Source organism: Pseudochaenichthys georgianus, chromosome 12 (assembly GCF_902827115.2).
Source record: "Pseudochaenichthys georgianus chromosome 12, fPseGeo1.2, whole genome shotgun sequence".
Lineage (NCBI taxonomy): Eukaryota > Metazoa > Chordata > Actinopteri > Perciformes > Channichthyidae > Pseudochaenichthys > Pseudochaenichthys georgianus.
Genome location: NC_047514.1, coordinates 6165127 through 6186718, shown reverse-complemented (window position 1 = coordinate 6186718; position 21592 = coordinate 6165127). Strand labels below are relative to the sequence as shown.

Sequence of the window (21592 nt, the reverse complement as noted above, 5' to 3'; positions counted from 1 at the left end):
TTTGCAAACACTTGGCATATCCTTGCAGATAATCCATGGATACAATCTTCATCCCTATCCTAACACACACACACACACCACACACACACACACACACACACACACACACACACACACACACACACACACACACACACACACACACACACACACACACACACACACACACACACACACACACCACACACACACACACACACACACACACACACACACACACACACACACACACACACACACACACATATTAAGCGGTGAATGCATCGTAAATGTTGCATGTCAGTCTCATGCAGAAACAGCAAGCATCAGCGAAGCTCTCTGACTAATACCATGTGTCAAAGGGTCAGGTGTAGGTGAGGGAATGCCAGGGGCTGTTGGGGTGTTGGGGGGGGGGGGTGATTAAAGTAAGATATTGCTGAGGAGCTTTAGAAATCCAAGCTATCCTACCAACGTGTTACTTGTCCTTCCTATATTCCTAGAAGAGTGGAAGAAGCTTTATTCGCTGGCTAGCACCAGCGATAAGACCCCCAGGGAGAACTAGATGAAGGGGAAATTAATAATGTGTAGAGACTCAGAGGCTTTGAGTGAACCACAGGATCAGAAGGGATGTTGTTAGGGGCAGAAAGGGGAACAGAAAGACAGAAAGAGAGAAAAGCACAATCAGGAATAACCTTTGATAACCTATGCCACCTTTGAGGAATAGGGATGGTCTACTTTGAGACAGTTTTCACAAGTCAGCTCCATAAAAAGTGTCTTTAAAAAGGTACCTTTATACTTTAAAGCACAACAAATGTTGAAGGTAAAACAAATCATTCACCCTCCAGGCGTGTGAGGCGCAACTTTTACGTATCTATTAGGTGTATTATTCCTTTAAGATAAAACTAAATAATACCATGCGTTTACCCTACTACAGAATGTCTGTAGTGAAACTGCAGCTCTACATAAATAGATAAATAAGACGTGTAATTTAAAGGCACTTATCACATTGTGAGAACACATTTTTACTTCCCCAGCTGCCCTGAAGACAGATTGCAAATTAGCATTTCTTCTCCGATGCCAGAGAGTCACGAACGGCACTCGCAGTATTGAGACATATTTTTCACATTATGCCGTGCAAGATTGTGACTCAAAATGAGAACAAACTCTTTAATGTAAAGTAAACTAGACATTTAATAGTAATAGACTTCATCCCGTGATGTTAGAGCGTCACGCTAGCATGCTCGGTTTTGGCACATTCATGGCTTTGGCCCCGCTGCGACCCTTTCTGGCTCCAAGCCAAACACTCCATTATCCTTTGAACCTGGCTGAGTCTAGCCGGATCTGGTCCCAGTACCCGGCATCAAATATTAACTGCTATGTATCTACCAATATATCCATCTAGCTGCTTCTTTCTTTTGCTTTTGTTATGTTTTAATTAGAATTGTTAGTGTGGGTTACCCTTCCACAAAGACAATGTCGGCTAATAAGACAAAATATAATCATACTTGATGCCATATGTGATCCCTCCTTGCAGCATTGCCAGGTGGGCAGCATGCCACCCAGCAGAACAATGGGTGTATCCGCCATGATTTATCAAACACCCGAACCGTTGGCTAAACAGACATTGAGCTAAATTACCAAGCTCTCATCCCCCTCTTTGTCTCTCTTACCTTTTTGTTTTCTATAAGAGCAGTTGGAATATATGTGAAGGAGGTGTGTAGTGGTAGACTGGCCCCTTATTGGAACCATTAACCATGAACATGACTGCCTATTACACGGGTATTTAGCGACACAGTGAAATAACCTCTTATCATGCTGTCGAGCAATAGCCCCGTTGAGGTTTCCCTTCGTTCAGAGGTTAGATGTAATTGAATGTGATGTGTACACACTCCATAATAGTGCCCTATGTAGTGCCCCCACTTTCCACAACTGGTGATGTTAAACATGAGAACAACTTGAATAGGGAGAATTGGTCAAAAGTGCTTCAACATAAGTACCCCGCAGTCCTAAAGTGGTGGTGTGCTCTTCACAACAGCCATTAGCTCATCTTGAATGTTAAATGCCATAAAGGATGAGATGGTCGCATTGTGTGTTTCGACAAGAGGGACTTTGATGAGAGGCTATGGATGACACACCTGCCGAGTAAGTGGGGTTGAGATAACAATTTTCTCCTCCCTGTCGAGGAGACATCTGGCATTGCAAGCTGAAATACACCCAGGAGAGGGTAATGAGGCGTAGGAGACGGGGTTTGCATTTTGGTGTGTGTGTGTGAGTTTGAAGGTGGTTCCCTCATCATCCTGAACTAGCCTCTGTAGACTCTGCAAGCACGCCATCTGTAGTCCTCAGCCATAAAGCCACTTGCGCGTGGCTCATAAGCAGCATTAAATCAGCTTAAATAAATACATGCGCACATTTAACCTTTTTTTTACAACAAAAACAAAAGTAGAAAGGGGAAGTTTGGGGGGTTGACAGACTATTGAATATTTGAAGTTAGGTAAAATAAGGAAAAGATGGATGGACACTAGATGTGTGTTGTTGTGTAATGTATCCAAAGTGGTACCCATCCATCCGTGACTGTGCACCACATGTCTTTGAATGTCACCATTAACATGTTGGCCTGCATGGTGTTTACACACAGTCCTTCGTGGCACTGCATACGCCCAAGAGGGGTTGCTAGGAAACGTGCAAGTAATGTCTGATAATCAGCCCCAAAGAAGAGTAAATGTTAAACTAAAATGAACGCACTTTCTTTAAACTGGTAGCACATACAAAGTAGTTTGATAATAGCCGTTCCTCTGTGGACTTCATTTATTTTGTAGTTGATTGGTGCCTTCGACTGTTTTTTTGTTTGTTACTTTTGTTGTTAGTTGATGATTATCTGCTTCTGATGGCTTGTTAACTAGTTATTGTTGTAGCTGAACGTTGCCTGTGACTGCTCTCTTGTTGTTTATATTCATCCATTCATTGGGTGACTTGTTTTGTAGTTACTTTTGTAGTTGATTGGTGCTTTGACTGTTACCCTGTGTGTTACTTTTGTTGTTGTTTAATTGTTTGCATCTGACGACTTAATCTTTAGTTACTTATGAAGTTGTTTTGCCCTAGACGTTTAACTTTTTGATACCTTGATGTTAAATGTGTAGTTACAGTTGATTTTTATTGTTATTGTTGTTTTTATAGTTAATTTTCGCCTTAGACTGTGTTTATTTTTATTTTTTTATTTATATTCTTATTGGTCGGCCCCTCATGGTTTTTCTTGTAGTTACTGTTAAAGTTAATGCTGCTTATCTTATTAATACATTTGTCGCTGACTGTTTTTATTGTGCTTATTTTACTGTTTTGTTTGTTTGTTTTATCCCATTATCTTCCCAGCATTCCAAATGTTTCCTTGGAGTGCTGCATACAGTATAATAACAATAAAATGCAAGAAATATTACTGCATAATGAAGTTATCACTGACAAGAGAAAGGCGGAAGAAAAATTGAATATTTTTCAACATGGAATTGTATGTTTATCTGTATTTTTCTTTGTATGTTTCAGGTGATCTCCGCTCTGTCGAGGATCTCCCACCACAGCATTGCACAAATCAAAGGCATCAGGTATGTGTGTCGTTTTTAACTCTCATTTGTCATTTGAACAACCAAAGCACTCAAGAGTATCTGTGAAGCCATTTGGCTGAATGTATTCCACATTTGCTCGTGGGCCTGCATTAAGATGGAGGTGGCTATTAACATCTGGTGCTCATTTACAAGTCAATTTATATTTTTAGGCCATTAGCTGCAGCTTTTAGCCACTTGCAAGGCCACTAAATAACCAACAACACATTTCCATATGTCACTCAAGCAGTGCTGCAGTACAGTAGAAGATCATCACACACACTACTGTCTGAGTCAGGATGCTATAGGCAGGGGTTCTCATTGCTCACGGATAATGCTGGAGCTGAGAGAATTATCAGGCCTGGAATGGGTTTCTGATTTCTCTTCATTTGCTCAATCAGTTTGGCGCTTGGTGACTCAATGGCGTCGCATGAAAAGCCATTCTATCCATCTGAGTAATGAGTAGATGGAGTGTGCCCATTAGGAGCTGCGCCAGGAGGGTGAGGTGGGAGAAAGAGACAGAGAGAGTGACAGAGAGACCGTCCCTTGCCATTAATAAAGACAACACAACATGCTGACTGCTCCCCATGTCCACACTGACTCTTGTGCTCGATGCTGTCGAAATGAAAACATATGCAACCTCAATGCCAGTCACACTGATTCTGTGTTACTTCAATGTCAGAAATCTGAATGTAAATGAAATATTACAGTATTAGTTTAATACTCTCTTCTGTTTAAGTAATTGGACCAACTACTAATATGTGCTTGAGCTTAACATTGAATTGCTTTCAGCCCCAAGGTTTCCCTAACCTCTCTATTTGCTTTGCATGTTGATGTGAAAACACAACTGCCTCATGGGGATCAATGATTATGACTTTATTATGTAAGGTCTCAAAGATAACATGTATTAAGCTCCAGGGTATTAGCGCCATTAGCAAATACCAATACCAAACTATATTCTCTCAAAAGGATCTAACCTTACATTATTATCTTGGAAATTGGTAATAATTCATTATTTATTATCTAAAAGAGCTTGATTTTCCTACATTCTAAATATTCTTTTCATTTAAAATGTTACTTTTTTTGCCACAAAATGTAAAAGACTGATACAAACCCAAGGGTTGTTGTTGAAGTCTACCTTTCATCATGATATAAACACCTATATCCCTTCTCATTTGGTGTAGGAGGTGTGCCCCCTTGTGTGAGCGTTCTGCCTCTTACTGCTTTCGCTACAGGATGCGCACATGGGCATATGACACATGTCCTGTATGGGTCGATGTAGTGGATGATCTAACACAAACAGGCTGCTACTATCCAGCAGAGCACTTACACAATATGGTTGTTCACTGACCCCAGTTAACCTTTCTAAAGGGTCTCCTCATCCACTTCTTAGTAATACTGCTTGTAAGGCAAGGTCAGCTGCATTCAAAGGACCCGTTGAACTGTCAGAACGTGTCTGTCTCACTTTCAAGTCCCTGTAAACTGTGTACAGGCTTGTGGCTTCTCATTTAAACACTTCCCATACTGTACATGCAAGCAGTTCCCTCCAATGCAACACCTTTAGGAATAAGGTTGCAAAGGCCAAACAGAAACCATTTAATTGCACCTCCATGTCTTACAGGATGTTTTCTATATGTATGTAAACCTTCAAAAGAGGGCAGCTTGTGAGAATGGGAACTCCACATGTTCTTCAAACAAATGAGAACAAAACTAATTTCTTTAAGACATAAGTAAGATTCTCTAGAAATGTCACTGTGTAAAGATTAGAATATGTTATGTTTCCTTAAAGATGTGTTTGTCTAAGATCAAGCATTTTTTCAGTCTCTGGCTTCAATAAATCGTATTACTTTTTTTTTGTTATGAAACCACGAGTTTCCAAACCCATGGCAGGTTTTGGGTTTAGAGTGGTTGATATGTGAAATGTCATAATTGGTTAGGTGTCCATGTCCCTTTACAGAAAGTAGTTAATGAAGAGAACTGTTTTACAAAGTGATTTAAAGGAAGTTTTAGCGTTAGTTCCTCGGGGTAGAGATCTCTATTCCCAGACAATAACCCCACAGTCTTAGATCATTAAAGTATGGACAGCACATCAGGCCATCCATTGAGTTGTAACATGGCCGGAGAGTACCTCACTGTGTTGGGTCACATTGCCATAGGCATGTCCATTGACGTTCTGTAGAACCCCATTGATCTGGTCTTTGATGTGTGTGTTCACTATTCTCCTGCATCGCTAGTTTATGTCTCTGTCACTGTCAGTATTCCAGACCGGGTCTGAAAAATGATGCTAAATTGTGCACAACCAGATATTCAATGGACATGCATCAAATATGAATCTGCCCATTTCACTTTCATCTTTCAGTTTGTCGTCTCTAGTCAGTTTTACGGGATGCTTGAATTGTCGTCTTTAAAAAAACAAAAAAATGTCCATAACTTTTACCCTATTCACTTTGACAAATGTTCAGTTAAATTCTGTATGAATTATTCATCTCTCTTTCAGAGTGCTCTCTTACTGTCCATCTTACTTAAAACAAGAAGTTGACAATTATAAAAAGATAAGTCTGCTGGTTTTGTAGTTTTTTTGCCCTTTGCGACACTCAGTTGACTGACAAAATTCATTCAGAAATAACTTTTTTTTCCTATCTACATTATGTGTTGGGGCATACAAACTGGAATGTGTATATGACTCAACAGTGGGATACATTTGTATATCATATTTTCATAAAAACAACTGCATTTGAACAAAGACAGGACCATATTTGTACTGATTTGAGCTGTATCTTAGTCCAAACGGTCCTTTTTTTCTAAATTAGTCAATTTTGACAACTTCTGACTTCCTTGGGCCCACCTCCTCCACTTCTGAGACCAAGAATGCATCCTGGCTACCATCTAAATCCATCCGGCTCTTATCAATTGACTGTAAAAACGTTCACTCAACAGCCTTAAAGGCGTCACGTCTTTGTGTCCTCAGAGTTGACCTTGTGTTACTCACTGCTATCTAAAGTATAAGCCTGCGTCATCCACTGTCCTGTTATTCAGCCCCCCACTTCCTACCGAATCATCAACCAGCTTGCGCTTTACTGTCCTAGTTCATCAGTGGAGCGTGAGGTGAGCTCCGGGGATCAAGGCCATCGAGTGTGAGAGAGCTCAGCATGAACCAGAGCGGATGAGGAGCATGTATGTTGAGGGATATCTGTAATTCTGTACTGGAGGTTCTAACTTTCTAAAAGATATATGTTAGACTTGTGTTGTGTGTGCTCATGTAGTGGTTTGGATTGAATTTAAGGTTGAGAGTACTATTGTTTGAAAGGTTAATGTGTTAAAACCACACTATGTAGGGTTAGGGGTAGGGTTAGGGTAATGTTGTGAATCGAGTGGCCCATGGTGGTGGTGGGGTTATGGTAAGGGCAGGCGTATGTTATGGACAACGAACACAGGCCACTCGATTCACAACATTACCCTCACCCTAACCCTACCCCTCACACCAGATACTGACTGGTTTTCGGACCCCCCCAGACCCCCCCAATAAAGCAAAACTGCACGTTTCAGAGTGGCCTTTTATTGTGGCCAGCCTAAGGCACACCTGTGCAATAATCATGCTGTCTAATCAGCATCTTGATATGCCACACCTGTGAGGTGGGATGGATTATCTCGGCAAAGGAGAAGTGCTCACGATCACAGATCTTTTCAGATTTGTGAACAATATTTGAGAGAAATGGTTATTTTGTGTATATAGAAAATGTTTTAGATCTTTGAGTTCATCTCATGAAAAATGGGAGCAAAAACAAAAGTGTTGTGTTTATATTTTTGTTCAGTGTATATAAAAGAAATAGATTGGGTTATTATTTATATTTTCCAATGCTAAACCCTTACACCACGTGTTGTGCCACTATAGTGCTTCTGTGATCCTTATGAAAAACAGACCAAAGAAATCACCTCCTTATGGGACGTAATGAAAAAGACATGCAAGTAAACTAACGAAACACACAAGCTACAAAAGCTATGAAAATGGAGAAATCATCCGAAAGAAGAAAGATTGCAAAAAAACTAGTTTTACAGGATTCTTTAAATAATGTATCGGCTGTTTGGACCAAATACATCTACCTTACTTAAACTCTTCTTCCTAAAACCTTAAATACTCAATTTGTCTCAAAACATTTGGATAAAAGCACATGAATAAGCCAAATCAAAGTAGCTTATGAATACCATTAGTGCTTGATAATCAGAGGTGTAGAAGATAACCAAAAACACTTTGTACTACTGTATGTGAATAGACAACAGAGTACATAGAAAAACAACCACAGCTTCCACTTTGGTCTACCACCCAGCGAACAGGCCTGAACAACACGCGTGCAGAAAAGCCAATAGAGTGTTATTGAAAAGCCAAGAGACGGCTCATCATCTGATTCCTGATCAAATTATAAACACGGTTCAATTGCACCTGGTGGTACCATTTAGGCGAAATTAAAACAGCAGCATTGGGCAACGCTCGGCTCTGCAAAACAACACCGAGGTGATGCATACGAGCTCACATCTCCGCAAACTACTATGTAATTAAATTTAGCCCTGCAGGACTCCATTAATATCTTATAATATAATGCACATTTCATTGGAGGGGGTCATCAACGCGGCTGTGTTATTGCACTCCAGAGAAAGCCCCCCCCTCTGCGCTCTGTGTTTCTGCTCATAACTGTGAGTGAGAAAGTAACAAATCAGACGAGGCAGTTTTTCTATTAGTATTCCTTCATATTAATACTTGTAATTAGCTCGTGGACGAACATACGTTTTAATGGAGTCAGCCACTTAGACATGGTAAAGTTAGCAAAGTTAATGAATCAGAGAAAAGTGTTGAGTTTGCAGGATTCTTTGCATGTTAATGTGTGTATTTGCGAGTGAGTGTGTGTACACATGCCTGAAGGGTGTCCAGCTGACCTTTTCACTATATAGCTGAGCATTCATTAACTTGATGGCTGACACACTCTTTTCAGTGTGACCACAGCGTTCATTGCACAAAGGGTAATTGCTGGTGTCACACAGATACACTCAGGTCGACACACACTTACACATATGCACATTTAAAATGAGAAGATGGAGTACTGTTTCGATTCTTTTTTACCCACACACTGTAAATGTCACTTTGTACGATATTGAGCTTTCACACACCAACAGGCGAGCACCATTGGATCTGTACAAGGACAGGGAACCACAATAAAAGCGTCACTCATCTGATCGTATCTCGGATCCAACGCAGTCAAAGGATTTCAAAGCTGAGTGCTTATAAAGAGGGGAGGGCTTTTATGAGGGCTTTAAACGTCTGGCCCCTGACACTGAACTGTCCAATTCTCACCGCTAACGTCACGGTCAGCTACAACACAAATGAAGATTCAGTTTTTTTTATTGTTTTTTTCCTGCTACTATATCTTCCTTGAACTGTTTTCACATCCATAGATGTATACAATAGATGTGTATGATATCAATCACCAGGCCATTTCTGGCTGTGAGGCTATTCTTTAGACACAAGCCACCTTCTTTCTTTCAAGGTGAACATGCATGCAACTCTACCAACCACTACATTACATCACGTTTCATCTAGCTAAAGCATGTATCCAAAACGACTTGAGATTAAGATAAAAACGCAAAACAACAAGAAGAGTACAGTTATATGTTATTCAAATAAGCCAAACCATTGAAGAGGTGGTGCATTACTTTCAACTTGGCTAAACTCTTTGAATTGCTTTTATTTATTGGCCAAGGTACACTGTACAGGCAAACAGGTGGGTTTTTAGTTTGCGATGGAACATATGTAGACTTTCTGCTGTACAGATGTCAATGGGGAGCTCGTTCCACCATTTTGGAGCAAGGATAGCAAACAGGCATGTTTTTGTTGAGGGGTACCTGGGTCCAATTCACATTCAGGAACGAGCAAGCTGATTGGCTGATACAGAGAGTAAACACTATAAGCCATTTAAAAGACAGTACCTCATCTCAAATCATTTGAAATGGTATTGTCAGGATACAGTCATTATTATGTTGAGCCAATTAGATGGGACATTATGGAAGAGCACTTTGGTGGCATTTCTTGTAAAAAGTGTATTCTCCCTAATTGTCATTTACGTATGTAGATTCAAGCAATATGGGTACTGATCAAAATCATTGTCTTATGGCCTTGCAGGACAACTATATTATAAATATGTCTAGCATCAATGATGATGTCACATAATGTCTTTATGTACCTCAAATACTGTTATCATTACCAATGTCTAAAAGTGCAAAAACCATTGCTTCAAACCCCCAGAAGATGTTGTGAAGGGACTCATTGTGCTGGTGATAATAAAACATGTATATCAAAATTCACAGTCCAGTAATTACTTTGTTTTTTACCGATGATGTGTCAAACATGTAGGCGTATCTCGCTCTTCGCTTTCCCCATGCGCCTGAAACCCTCCCTGCCCCCTTTCATCCTTTTCTCCATCTCTTTCTTGAATAATGGTAGAACTGTGTGTGTGTGTGTGTGTGTGTGTGTGTGTGTGTGTGTGTGTGTGTGTGTGTGTGTGTGTGTGTGTGTGTGTGTGTGTGTGTGTGTGTGTGTGTGTGTGTGTGTGTGTGTGTGTGGTGTGTGTGTGTGTGTGTGTGTGTGTGTGTGTGTGTGTGTGTGTGTGTGTGTGCGTGTGCGTGCGTGCGTGCGTGCGTGCGTGCGTGCGTGCGCGCGCGCGCGTGCGTGCGTGCGTGCGTGCGTGCGGGTCCAGTGGCTCTTTGACAGAAAGAAAACAAATCATATGTTCAGTAGTTACATTATTCAGACGAGTCAAGGTCAACCTGACGGGGCTGTTTACCGTAACAGGAATCCCTGTGGGATGTATTGCTTGAGGAGAGGTAACAACCGTATGCTGCTATAATGATGAAAACAAAACAACAGGCCTAAAGAAACTCTTAAACTGAAATAATGTGTTTGCATTGTCGCATTTGGGTACTTTGAAAGCTGCTAATGAGTGCATTTTTAAAACATTTCACCATCCCTATTAGTTTAGCGCTTGACGCAAATAGCCTGTATCATTCAAAATAATTGTTATTATCTCTTATAAACATGAGGGATTAGTTTAATAATACGCAACATTTCCGTTTCAGTAACTTTAGCTTGTTTGACGATTAGTGCTTATCATTACTTCACTGACTTTGATGGGCTTCAATTGTGCACGACATTAAGCTAATAGGCTATCATTTGTAGCCGCAAAATGAGAACAAAAAAACACATCATAAAGCATGTCGGCCAATCGAGATCTAAACATGCACTTCACAATAATGTTAGCGGAAAGCAGATATATCTTCACAAAGATTAGACATAAATCCACCCCGCTTAGTGAGCTAATCGATGAGTCATCCATTTATACTTCCCAGTAGTATTGTGATTGTTGACGCGGCGTGGGCGGGAATGATACATTCAAGAAGGGGATCGTGAGGAATCGTTCAGATTATTAATGCGATGGGCGGACATTTATGCTAATGTAGCCTTCTCTGCATGTCTTATATTGACAAGTTGTGTATACAATAAGATGACAAGCTCATGTTTGCTGGAAAGACAGCTTTAAACTGTCATTTTCAATATGTTGAATTGATCTGCAATGCCCCTGAGGGTCCTTGAAAGCTGCTCAAACCCCCTGAGAGGATTTATTAGGCATCTGCCCATCCATCAGTTGGGGAAAAAAAAGGCAGTTTTTCTCCCTGAATTCTTGAGAAAGTTGGCCGTGTGAAGAGGTGTTTTGTCTGTCAGCAGCAATGTGTTGATGTGGTTTGACCATGTTGTTTGTGACTGATGGGGTCGTCTGGTAACATACATCCTGCTGTTGTGCTGCCCAAGTGATGGAGCGAAGAGTGACAAGCTGGCAGAGAGAAAACGCTGGTTATGTTCTACCTGGGACACTGGTGTGTGTGTCTCACAGCTTGCATCCCCTCTCATTATTTGTGTCTCCGTGTGTATTTGTGTGTTCCAGGCCTTTTCCATCGGAGGACACGGCTCTGAATGAGGATGATGTGTACCGGAGCCTTGAAGAGCTGGCAGAGTAAGTAATGGGTTTCCACACACACACACACACACACACACACACACACACACACACACACACACACACACACACACACACACACACACACACACACACACACACACACACACACACACACACACACACACACACACACACACACACACACACACACACACACACACACACACACACACACACACACACATGTTTGAGTCACTAAGGATTACATTTGTATTAACTCAATATGAGGTTTCCTTGACCTTAACCTTAAAAATGGCATGCCTACCCAAGCCCTAACCTTTACCTAACCCAAATCATAAACAAACTTGATGTCCCAAGCTTAAAATAAAATGGGTTACCTTTTGGGGGCATTCTTTTTTTTCTTCAAATATGATGCGTGTCCCCACTTTGTGATCGTGAAAACGTTTTTGTATTCACACAAATTGAATAAATAATAAGCCCTATTATGCATTTTTGGGGTTTTTCCATATCTGAAGTGTGTTATGTATCGTTTGTAACTCTTTTAAAGGGGGATTTTAACACTTAGATCCCTGAAAACGAACTTTGATTTGGATTTGATGTTCCATAATGTTAAATATTATTGTTTCCTTCCACAAAAGGTAATTGCAAATTGCATTTTAGCTCCAAAAATACTCTTTGACTGCAAAGTGGTTTCTTTATATGCTGCACAAGTACCGTCAATGTGATAATTCTTACAACTGATGATGATAACTTAACCCTACCCACTTTATTCATACTGGATATTTAATAACTGTTGTTTTTTATAGTCAAAATAAATACACATGAACTGCTGTATGTAAAGATCAGTATATCTTGATACATAACAACTCTCCACCCACCATGTACACAACACGCATCTTGGGATGTGTCAAAGTGAAGTGTGATTGCCACTTCTTCCAATTTCCTCTAACTGCCTAATTATATAAGCGTAGAGCCATGTGTCAATCTGCCTGTTGCCATGGTGACAACTGCCTGCTCTGACTTCTGCTGCGGCTGCCTCTCCGCCTGTTTCAGGGTTAGTTGGTGTGAAAAAGAGTCGTCGGGTCTCTGCGTTGGCAGCGGTGAACAGAATGACAGCAGCCGACTCAGATTAATGACGAATCATTTCTTAACCGCTCTGCGATGGGTGTCATTCCTCACAGAAAGATAGGAGGTAGGAGAGCGGGAGATGAGCATGCGGACTATAGATATATGCCTGCTGAATACATGATTGGTGTTCTGTTGGGGATGAGGAATGTGCGCTCGCTAGAGGAGAGGAGTGCAAACCAAGCAGGCTAATGCTGGATTATATCAGTTTAGCCAAACATGAAGCCCTGCAAGTTGCAACATGGGCCCTTACCTTGGAAACTGAACGGAACCATGCTCAAAAAGTGGTCCTCAAGAGAGTAGAGGAAATAAATGACTCATGATGTTTTGAAGATATCATTTAGTAAAAAAGGGATGACGAATGTGCTAAAAGAACAGCGCTGCTTTCATCGTGCACCCTGTGGGCTACTGGCATCACATCTCGAGAACAGACACACATTTCTAATGTATCAAAAAAGGAAGAAGTCATACTCATTATGAGTGTTTTTATATTTACTGATGTGTCCCTTAATACATAAAGTAAATACAAAAAAAAGGCTAAAGTTAGCTCTCTCATTCTAAATAAAGCACAGAGCTCCGCCAAGGCCACATTTCACGTCTTACAATGTTAACAACATGTCATTTAATTATGTACTTTGCTCTTGATTCAGATTCACGCCCAAATGTAATTGGCCCATGCTGCACCCTTCTACCCAGTTTCATTAATGACAGGTCACATTCTTTCCATAATCCTTAACAGCTCATTAATACCAAACTGAAAACAAAGGTTATTGGTGGATGCAATAAATCCCAACCCCATAGAATGAAATTGCTAAATTGCTATGTTATATTGATGTGGTGGCTTGGGCGAGTGCATGGTATCCATAGCAACAAGTGTCATGAAAGTAAGCTGTTGTTACTCGCCACAATATATACCAAACAACTTCAATAGAATGGAGGTTATCTGTTAAATGTGCTTCAAACACGCAAAAACGATTGTTCATTCATGGGTTTTGCCCCTGTAACCATGGCAGCAGCTTCAATGAGGCTGAGCTTGAGTTTTCTTTTCTGAAAGTGAGTTTTCTGGAGTCAGTGGTGTTGTAACACGGTGCTCTTGATGTAACCTGTAGGTGCAGAGGGCTGGCTCTCATTGAATTAATCATTCTGCTCGGCAGCGCGGCTGCTCTTGACCTTTTACAAAAGAACATGCATGCATTTTCGTTTCATCAACGGACCGACACATAATTGATTAATCAGCAGGTCCCGCACCTAATACAGTTTGGCACACTTGGCACATAGGCCTCACAAGCAATAACCCTCCTCTCAAAGACTTATTAATTAGCCTGGAATATTGATGCAAGCGTAATGTAAAATGGCTGCATGACTGAACGCAAGAGTGAAGGAAAGGACAATGATGATCTTACCAAAGTAATACTTTTTTAATGGATGGATTACTTTTTAAGAGCATCTCAGAGTATACAATGACCGTACGTATGCAACCATAAAAATAACAGCATGTAAGGAATAAAAGAGCAATTCTTCCACTCAGTGTGAGAAAATAAAACAGCATGGAAGAGCAATATAATGGCAAACAATAAAAAATCGATATAAGTGGCGTCATTAAGTTCAGTGATACAACGACAAGGGATACTAAGTGCGACAGAAAGCGATCTATAAAAATTGATTTTTAGGTGAGATTTAAAAACAGAGATCATGCCGGCGGACCAAATGTTAAATGGCAGCAGCAAAAAAATCGATCAATCTTGAGCGGCCAAAATACTTGAACTGTTGGACCCTTTGACATCTCTGCGGATAGCTGGGAGCTCACTGATGTAATGATGGGGCGTTGTGTATTAACATGTAACTCATGTATTAGATACTTAAGGCTCTTGTATGTGGCTTTTCTTCAATAACTTGGCCTAAAATATACCCAAGGGCGCTATTTGACTTTCGAGGTTAAGTAGAGGTCACTTACCTTGCTGGTGGATTTCCATATTTACGACATCATGTCAGAAGAACTCATGTCAGCTGAGGTAGGTTGAGGTTTTACGCTGTCAGAATGAGCTCACCTGTAAATGAATTGCATCGGGATGTTATGATAAGTTCAGGTATATCTGTTTGTGAAGTATTCCTCTGCACCTTATCTGTTAGAGGCCGGTTTTATACCTAATCGAGGTCTCCTGGGTTAATGTGGTAAACCTTTTTCAGTACTTCCTCCCCCTCTGGCTTTGTGATGTCGAGTCTTCATGTCGCTTAACTTCATCCCTGTCTGGAATGACTCCATCCCGGAGTTGACAAAGCATGAAATGGGGGTGGATCGGACACATTCGCCAAGGGACTTTCTCTCGGTGAAAGGCACACATAGATTTCCATTCCGAAGCAAACAGTGTCACAAGCCCTTTGTGTCACATTTTTCGCAGTTTATTTTGCTCCATTAGTCCCTTGGGCGGGTTGGCTTGAAATGCCAATAGCTTGGAAATGGATGGGACTCAGGTATCATTAACTGCCAGGTATTAGGTCACTTATTTCAATTTGAACTTTAACTAACACTATAAGGATTATCTATTTTGTAAATAGAGATGGGCTTTAATAATGTATGGACCTCATTTTAATGGAACATTCTCTAAATACCTAGGAAAGTTAAAAACTAGCACATCATTAATGTCAAGAAAACATTTTTCAGCTTTGATGCCAAATAAATTACGATGCCAACAATTAAGTAAACACTCATAATGCAGTTAGTATACGTTAAAATAAACTATGTACACAGCACATGAAACATATTCAGTATTTCATAAACATTTGTTTAAGAGGATAACAGATCTTATAACACAATACATTACACAAATGAAGGCTCAGAAATCATTTCTATAATAAAAAAAATAGCAATCACATCTTGGCATTACTATACGTTCATGCTGTTTTAACAGTCTAAATCTTTTGTTATGGCAGCTGAGTTGAATGGTAAATAACATTGTTAATGATGCTATTTGACGAAATGATCATACCTAATTGCATCTCCATGTTGATTGCATCTGTTATCCCTAGGCAGCTTCAAACTTCACAGTTTAGCCTCACTGATAACAAGCCACCTCATCCACCATGTTCATACTGGTGTGTGTTTTGTTCAGTTCTTTACTCCATTATCTCTACAGATGCAGTGTAACAGCATCAGCCTGCTGTTAAGGTGCAATGCTCAAGATCCCCTCCCAATACATCATAGCTCTAACAACAGCAATAATATTATTATAAACCTAAGGCAGCCCTTCCTTAGGGGACCTGTGCTCTGTGGCTCTGATGTGTTGAGTCATACTCCCCCACCCCCTCTCTAGTGATTACCTTACTAACTCTATGTCATTGAGATGGAGGCTAGCGGGCCCATTGCGTGCAAACACACTGGACACCCTGTGGCCCGTCGTGGTGTAATCAGACAGAAAATCAGACCTAATTCATGAATCCTCAGGACTGTGCTCCCACTTTCAATCTCAGTGATGCATTGCTATGCATACACATGCACAAGCTCACACACAGTCACACATTAAGTGCATTTGAATGATTTATCAATGTCCACTAAACTAGACAAAGGCACATAAATAGTAGAGGTGTGGTGTGACAGATTTACACTGCCAAGACTTATGTCCCTCTATTTCTCCTCCTTTGTTTTTCTTGGGTAACATACACACATACAAAACACACACATACTGTATACACACATGTCACTTGTAGGACTCAAGCACGCCTTGACAGCCTAAAACATTAATAATACATGTATAAAAACCATCCATATTCCTACATCAATCTTACATTTCAGCTACAGTCTGAAACAAAAGCCACATCAATGTTATGCCTAAAAGTAATTGTCCATTTGCTGCCAATCTCCCAAACAAATCAGTAATATGTTTTACAGAACATGAAAAGGATTGACCTAACCACTATTAGCCTTACAACCAAGTCCTTCTAACAGCACATTGAAAATGAGAAGAAAGTAAATCCCATCACTGCTTGAGGTTAATGCTCAAATGTGTCCTCACAAATACTGAAGGCCAACTTCCACTTACAAAACACCCGTCATTTTTCCTTAGCCGCAGCTTTTTCGGTTCTACCAAACCCATTGCAGAATGTACTTTATGGAATATAAATGACTAATGTAAGATCTTTATATGGGGTTAATTACAGTGTTTTGACTCGATGCATATTGAGACTAAAAACAGAAATCAAGTTAAGAAGTTAATTAGTGACAGCAGTAATTAGAAATGTGATAGGAAACAATCAGTGAAAGTGGATGTACACACACTATCATTTAAATATTGATTCCTCTGGCTTTTGTTTTGAAACATCAATATGGAATGTATAATAAAAAAAAACGTGAAATCAGTTCTTGTAAAAGGCTTAATTGGGATCAACGGATATCAGTTAGTGTTGGCGATATGGATAAATGCCAATCAAAATAAAGGCAATGACAAAGGGAACATCTTAATAGAAATGGGCCAGTCCATTAAAGATTTCCTCCCAAAACAACCACTAAAACCTTAAATTGACTGACTGAAACAAAGAAGAGTTGGTCAATATGAAATATAATTGACTGGAGAAAATAAATTGCCTAAATGTCATTTTTAATCAATATACAATTTCCCCTGGATAAGTAAGGGTCCATAGATATAGATGATTCAATCAATGGTAATTCCCTAAATGTTTCATTCTTGTAATAGTTACATTATTTATAAAATAGACCTCACTCAGACCTCTCTCCCTACTCCTCCTCAATGTCCCCACTGGGGATCCCGCTCCTCTTAGATCTCTCCATAGGTCATATTTAAATCCCTGCACTAGACCTCCGTCGTATAATACAGTCTCTGAAGGGATTAGAGCCAAATTAAGTACAACATCTTCTTCTCAAAAACTTCCCGTCGCGCAACACATCCGTCTCAGAGTTCAGAGGAGACACTGATGGGACGGCGCGGACCTCCCACTCCGCCTCTTCCCTATTCAACATGAGCCACTTTAACTTAATGAAGAGAGAAGAAGCACGGCGCCCAGAGTGAACCAAGCCACCTCAATTAAAACTTCAAACAACCCCCGCACGAGCGTGACGACAAAGCTTGAGAAATGATTGAGTACAGTTCTGCCTCCTCTGATTTTTATCCAACATTCACACAAGAAGAAATATTTAAGCAAAGATAGCAGATGTTGAAGGTCATATCAAGCCATAAAGAAAATCCAATGACCCATAACCTGTGCCACATTTTAAATATTCATGATTTAATATAGTAAAATCCCTACAAAAATATTCAATTTCTGGGGATGTTAAAGTGGAATTACATGTCCTGTCTGTTTCGGGGCCGGGACAGCCAGGTTACGGCCCCCATTAGGCGAAGGATGAAGGATCTTCCTCAAGAATACTCAAACAGGTAGTTGGATGAGGCTCTTTTCAACCGAGAAGAGACATGGCCTTTCGGATTTCCCCCACTCGGATCACCAAACGGCATCCCCTAATCTGGAAGGCATTAAGTGTCATGGCCAAGGACATTTTAGTACAGCGTTCACATGCCACCCTGGTCCTCCTTTTCTGAGCACGTGGAGGCAGTCCAGATGGAATTTAAACATTTATTTCACTTATTTAGAAAAAGGTGGGGGGTAACGGGACAGGCGCAAAGCAGTGTTAACAAAAAGGATACATGTCAGAGAAATTAGGGTACTTTAAAAAGTTGTGTCTACAGTAAAAGCACACTTGTTCTCAGAGCCATAACTTGATTGTTTCACAGAGATTTACACATTTATTTTGACTTACTTACCTTTCTATTTCCATGGAGTAAATGTATACGTCAAAGAAAAAGGACGACTAAAATACTGCATATTTCTCTATTTATCAATGGGTTAATTGCATATAGCAACAGGGACTGCTAATAGCTAATTCAGCACTTTTTAATCAGGCCTGTATGCCAAAATATTATAGCCCAAAGCCTAACTAACTGAATATCTGGCAGCATTATACTGCCTCCACCTTAGTACATTTGAGGTGGATGTGATTGTATTTTAGCAAGACAGTAGTCGCCAAGCTAAGCCTGGTCTTCCATTATTTAGCAGGCAACTCCTGCAACATTTATTTATGTACACTACTTAATCATTTATTTCTTTTTTTAGCGAACCTAAAGCTCCCTGGTTATTAACTACATCGATGTGGGCTCATCGCCAAAGCGTATTCCTGCTGAGGCTCCTCCACTGCCTCGATAAGTTCCCCAAACAATAATTGCTTTTACAGGACAGAGGGAGATGCAGTGTGCACTCGCTTAGCATGTGGTACTTTCCCCACAAGACACCCCTCTCCACAGCCACTGTTTGTGCTCTGCTGGCTGTTCGCCTAATTAAAGGTCAGTTAGCTAGCTGGGTGCCAAAGCAGCGTAAACACATTTAAGAGAAATGCCACTCAATGGCGCAACTCATTGGAAGTTTGTGAACTTCGAGTGCTGGTCCCTTCGCCTCAAAATCTAATATCACTCTACAGGTGAGGCTCGTGAGAGATAATGAGCTGGTGCTGCTGTGACTGCTCCGGGCCTCTCAGCTGTCAGAGCAGTTTAAATTTGAGATATGAGCCTTTTAGGCAGTGTAAAAGTATTTCATCCTGAGGTGAAGGTTGTTTGAGGATACAGTCGTTCATCTCACTTGTGTTTTTGTTCCCCAGTGAGCATGACTTGGGTGAGGATGACATCTACGACTGTGTGCCATGTGATGACGATGGGGACGACATCTATGAGGACATCATTAAGGTGGAAGTACGACAACCCATGGTGAGAATAGTTTCTCAATCCCTGCCCTTTTATCATTACTTTAAAAAAGTAAAATAGTAATGATTATATTTTCTTCAAATGTGGAATATAATGCTTGCTAAGGTGTGTGAATAAAGGGTTGCATTTACCTTAGATGATGGTCTACCTGGTGACCTTCAGTCAAATCCATCACTTTAGACCTGACTGAAAAGAAATCAGAAATAACTCACCCAACACGAACATACTTGCAAATACCTTCGCTCATATCCAAACATGAATACATTAGTTATGTAGAAAGTGTGCCACAGGACATTTAAGTCCCCTTCATTTCCTGAATCAACTATCAATATTGCTGTTCAATCATTCTCGTAGACACATCATTAGTTTGAACCATCCAATGGCGTCCAAGTGCAGGAGCACACCAGAAGGACTCAAGTGAAAATACTGAGAGCCAGTTGAAAAATAATAATACCAAAGATCCTTTCATTTTGGTACAACAACGACACCGAACAACTTAGTCTTGACTTTAGACCACATTTTGACTTGCAAATTAATAATTTGGTACCAACTCTGTCCGTTAGACAACCCTTATTACCAGGAATGATTCAATGAACAAGGCGCTCAGATCTTTTAACACCGTTGATGAATGTGACCTCTGACTTGCGCTGCTTTGCCTTTCCCCATGCTGCAGATCAGATACATGCAGGTGAGTGCTGCTGTGCTTGTGACTCACCCCACCCTGTCAGTTACCTCCCTCTAACACTTCATTTAAAACAAACTCATGGCATCCCCGGAGAATGAGCGGCCAGTTCGATTATTGACCCGTGCCCCATCTGGTTTGAAGTCTGACTCAGGGCCCAGTGGAGAGACGTGTGACTTCAGCTCGGTGACGGCAGTGTTAAATGAGGTCACCGAGGACCACCAGCTGATGAAATCCAACCTCAGAGCACCAGAGAGATACACATATCTCTGCTGGCTTTCAGCCCTGATTTGGAATGGTTGATAACAAAGTGGAATAAGGCTTACAACGCTACAGTGTTAGCCCCAGATGTTTCCATTATCTGCACTGATTATCTGTCAAATGTGTTCCAGATGGCCTAGCTTGTTATTCCACAGTTGGGTTGCTCATGTCACTCCCACAACATTTTGAAATCTGCATAGAAATGGAGCTGAAATCTCTACGTTTTGGATATGCATTCCAGTATATTTTCCTTTGAAAGAAACACATGTTTATGTATATGTACACATCTTCCTACATAGAGGCTGACTCAGACGTCAGGTCTCTTTAGAAATGCTAAATGTATATACGTTTGTATCTTTTCCCCATCTTCCACCTCCCCCTCCCAATGTGTCTGCCTGCTTGGCTATGACTTAAAAACCCTTTATTCATCTACATATTCATAAATATAACTTATGTATAGCCCAGGCATTCAGTGAGAACAAATGCTAACACACTTCCCTTTCCCTCCAAAGTCTTCACCAATTCACTTTACTCTAGCCAGACATATATCAGTCACTGCGGGTAAGATTTTTAAAAGGCTCAAGTTGATTTGGAAATCATATCGTCTTCATTTTAACACACTTTCTTTCTTACTGTTTTTTATTTTTGTAAACTCAGTCAAACCTTAACCACAGCACTTTATTTGGACTTATCTGTTCATGCACAGATGATTTTTGAATGGATTTTCCCTATGCTTCCCATTCATTTCTAGACAGTACGAATACCATTTAGCAAATCTTATCAATTGTATGCCAATGCCTCCCTGGAACGCGTTATTGATTCATAGATTATCCCGGTGAAATAAAGCAGAACAGACTCTTGAAACCAGCTCGGGTCTGGTAATCCATCACTTTCAACATTAGGTCCGCATTCATTTTTGTCAATGTTACATTATGACTTCATGGTGAATTGATTGGAAAAAAGTCTGCACTGCACTACTGTATCTCGTACAGATAATAGCCTTTGATGGATTACACAGCTCAAGCCATTTTCAAGAGAGTGCTAATAGACTCAATGTTTGGAAAGAAATTGGAACCAATGGCCGTCTGGTAAAGCAGATGAAAAAATTGCAACAGCACAGTTTTCACAATGTGAAGCTTAGTATGTGAGACTGAAAACATAAGGTGAAAG

The 21592-nt window shown here is 40.5% G+C and overlaps 1 protein-coding gene across 9 annotated transcripts in view; it reads left to right on the top strand.

Annotated features, from left to right (window-relative positions):
• vav2 (vav 2 guanine nucleotide exchange factor) overlaps nt 1-21592 on the top strand; it is a 211067-nt gene that overhangs the window by 150552 nt on the left and 38923 nt on the right. For all 9 annotated transcript variants that reach the window (XM_034095484.2, XM_034095489.2, XM_034095486.2 and 6 more), the window contains exons 3-5: nt 3517-3575; nt 11558-11626; nt 19377-19482. In XM_034095484.2, the coding sequence (XP_033951375.1) occupies nt 3517-3575; nt 11558-11626; nt 19377-19482 (234 nt within the window). The remainder of the gene's footprint in view (nt 1-3516; nt 3576-11557; nt 11627-19376; nt 19483-21592) is intronic.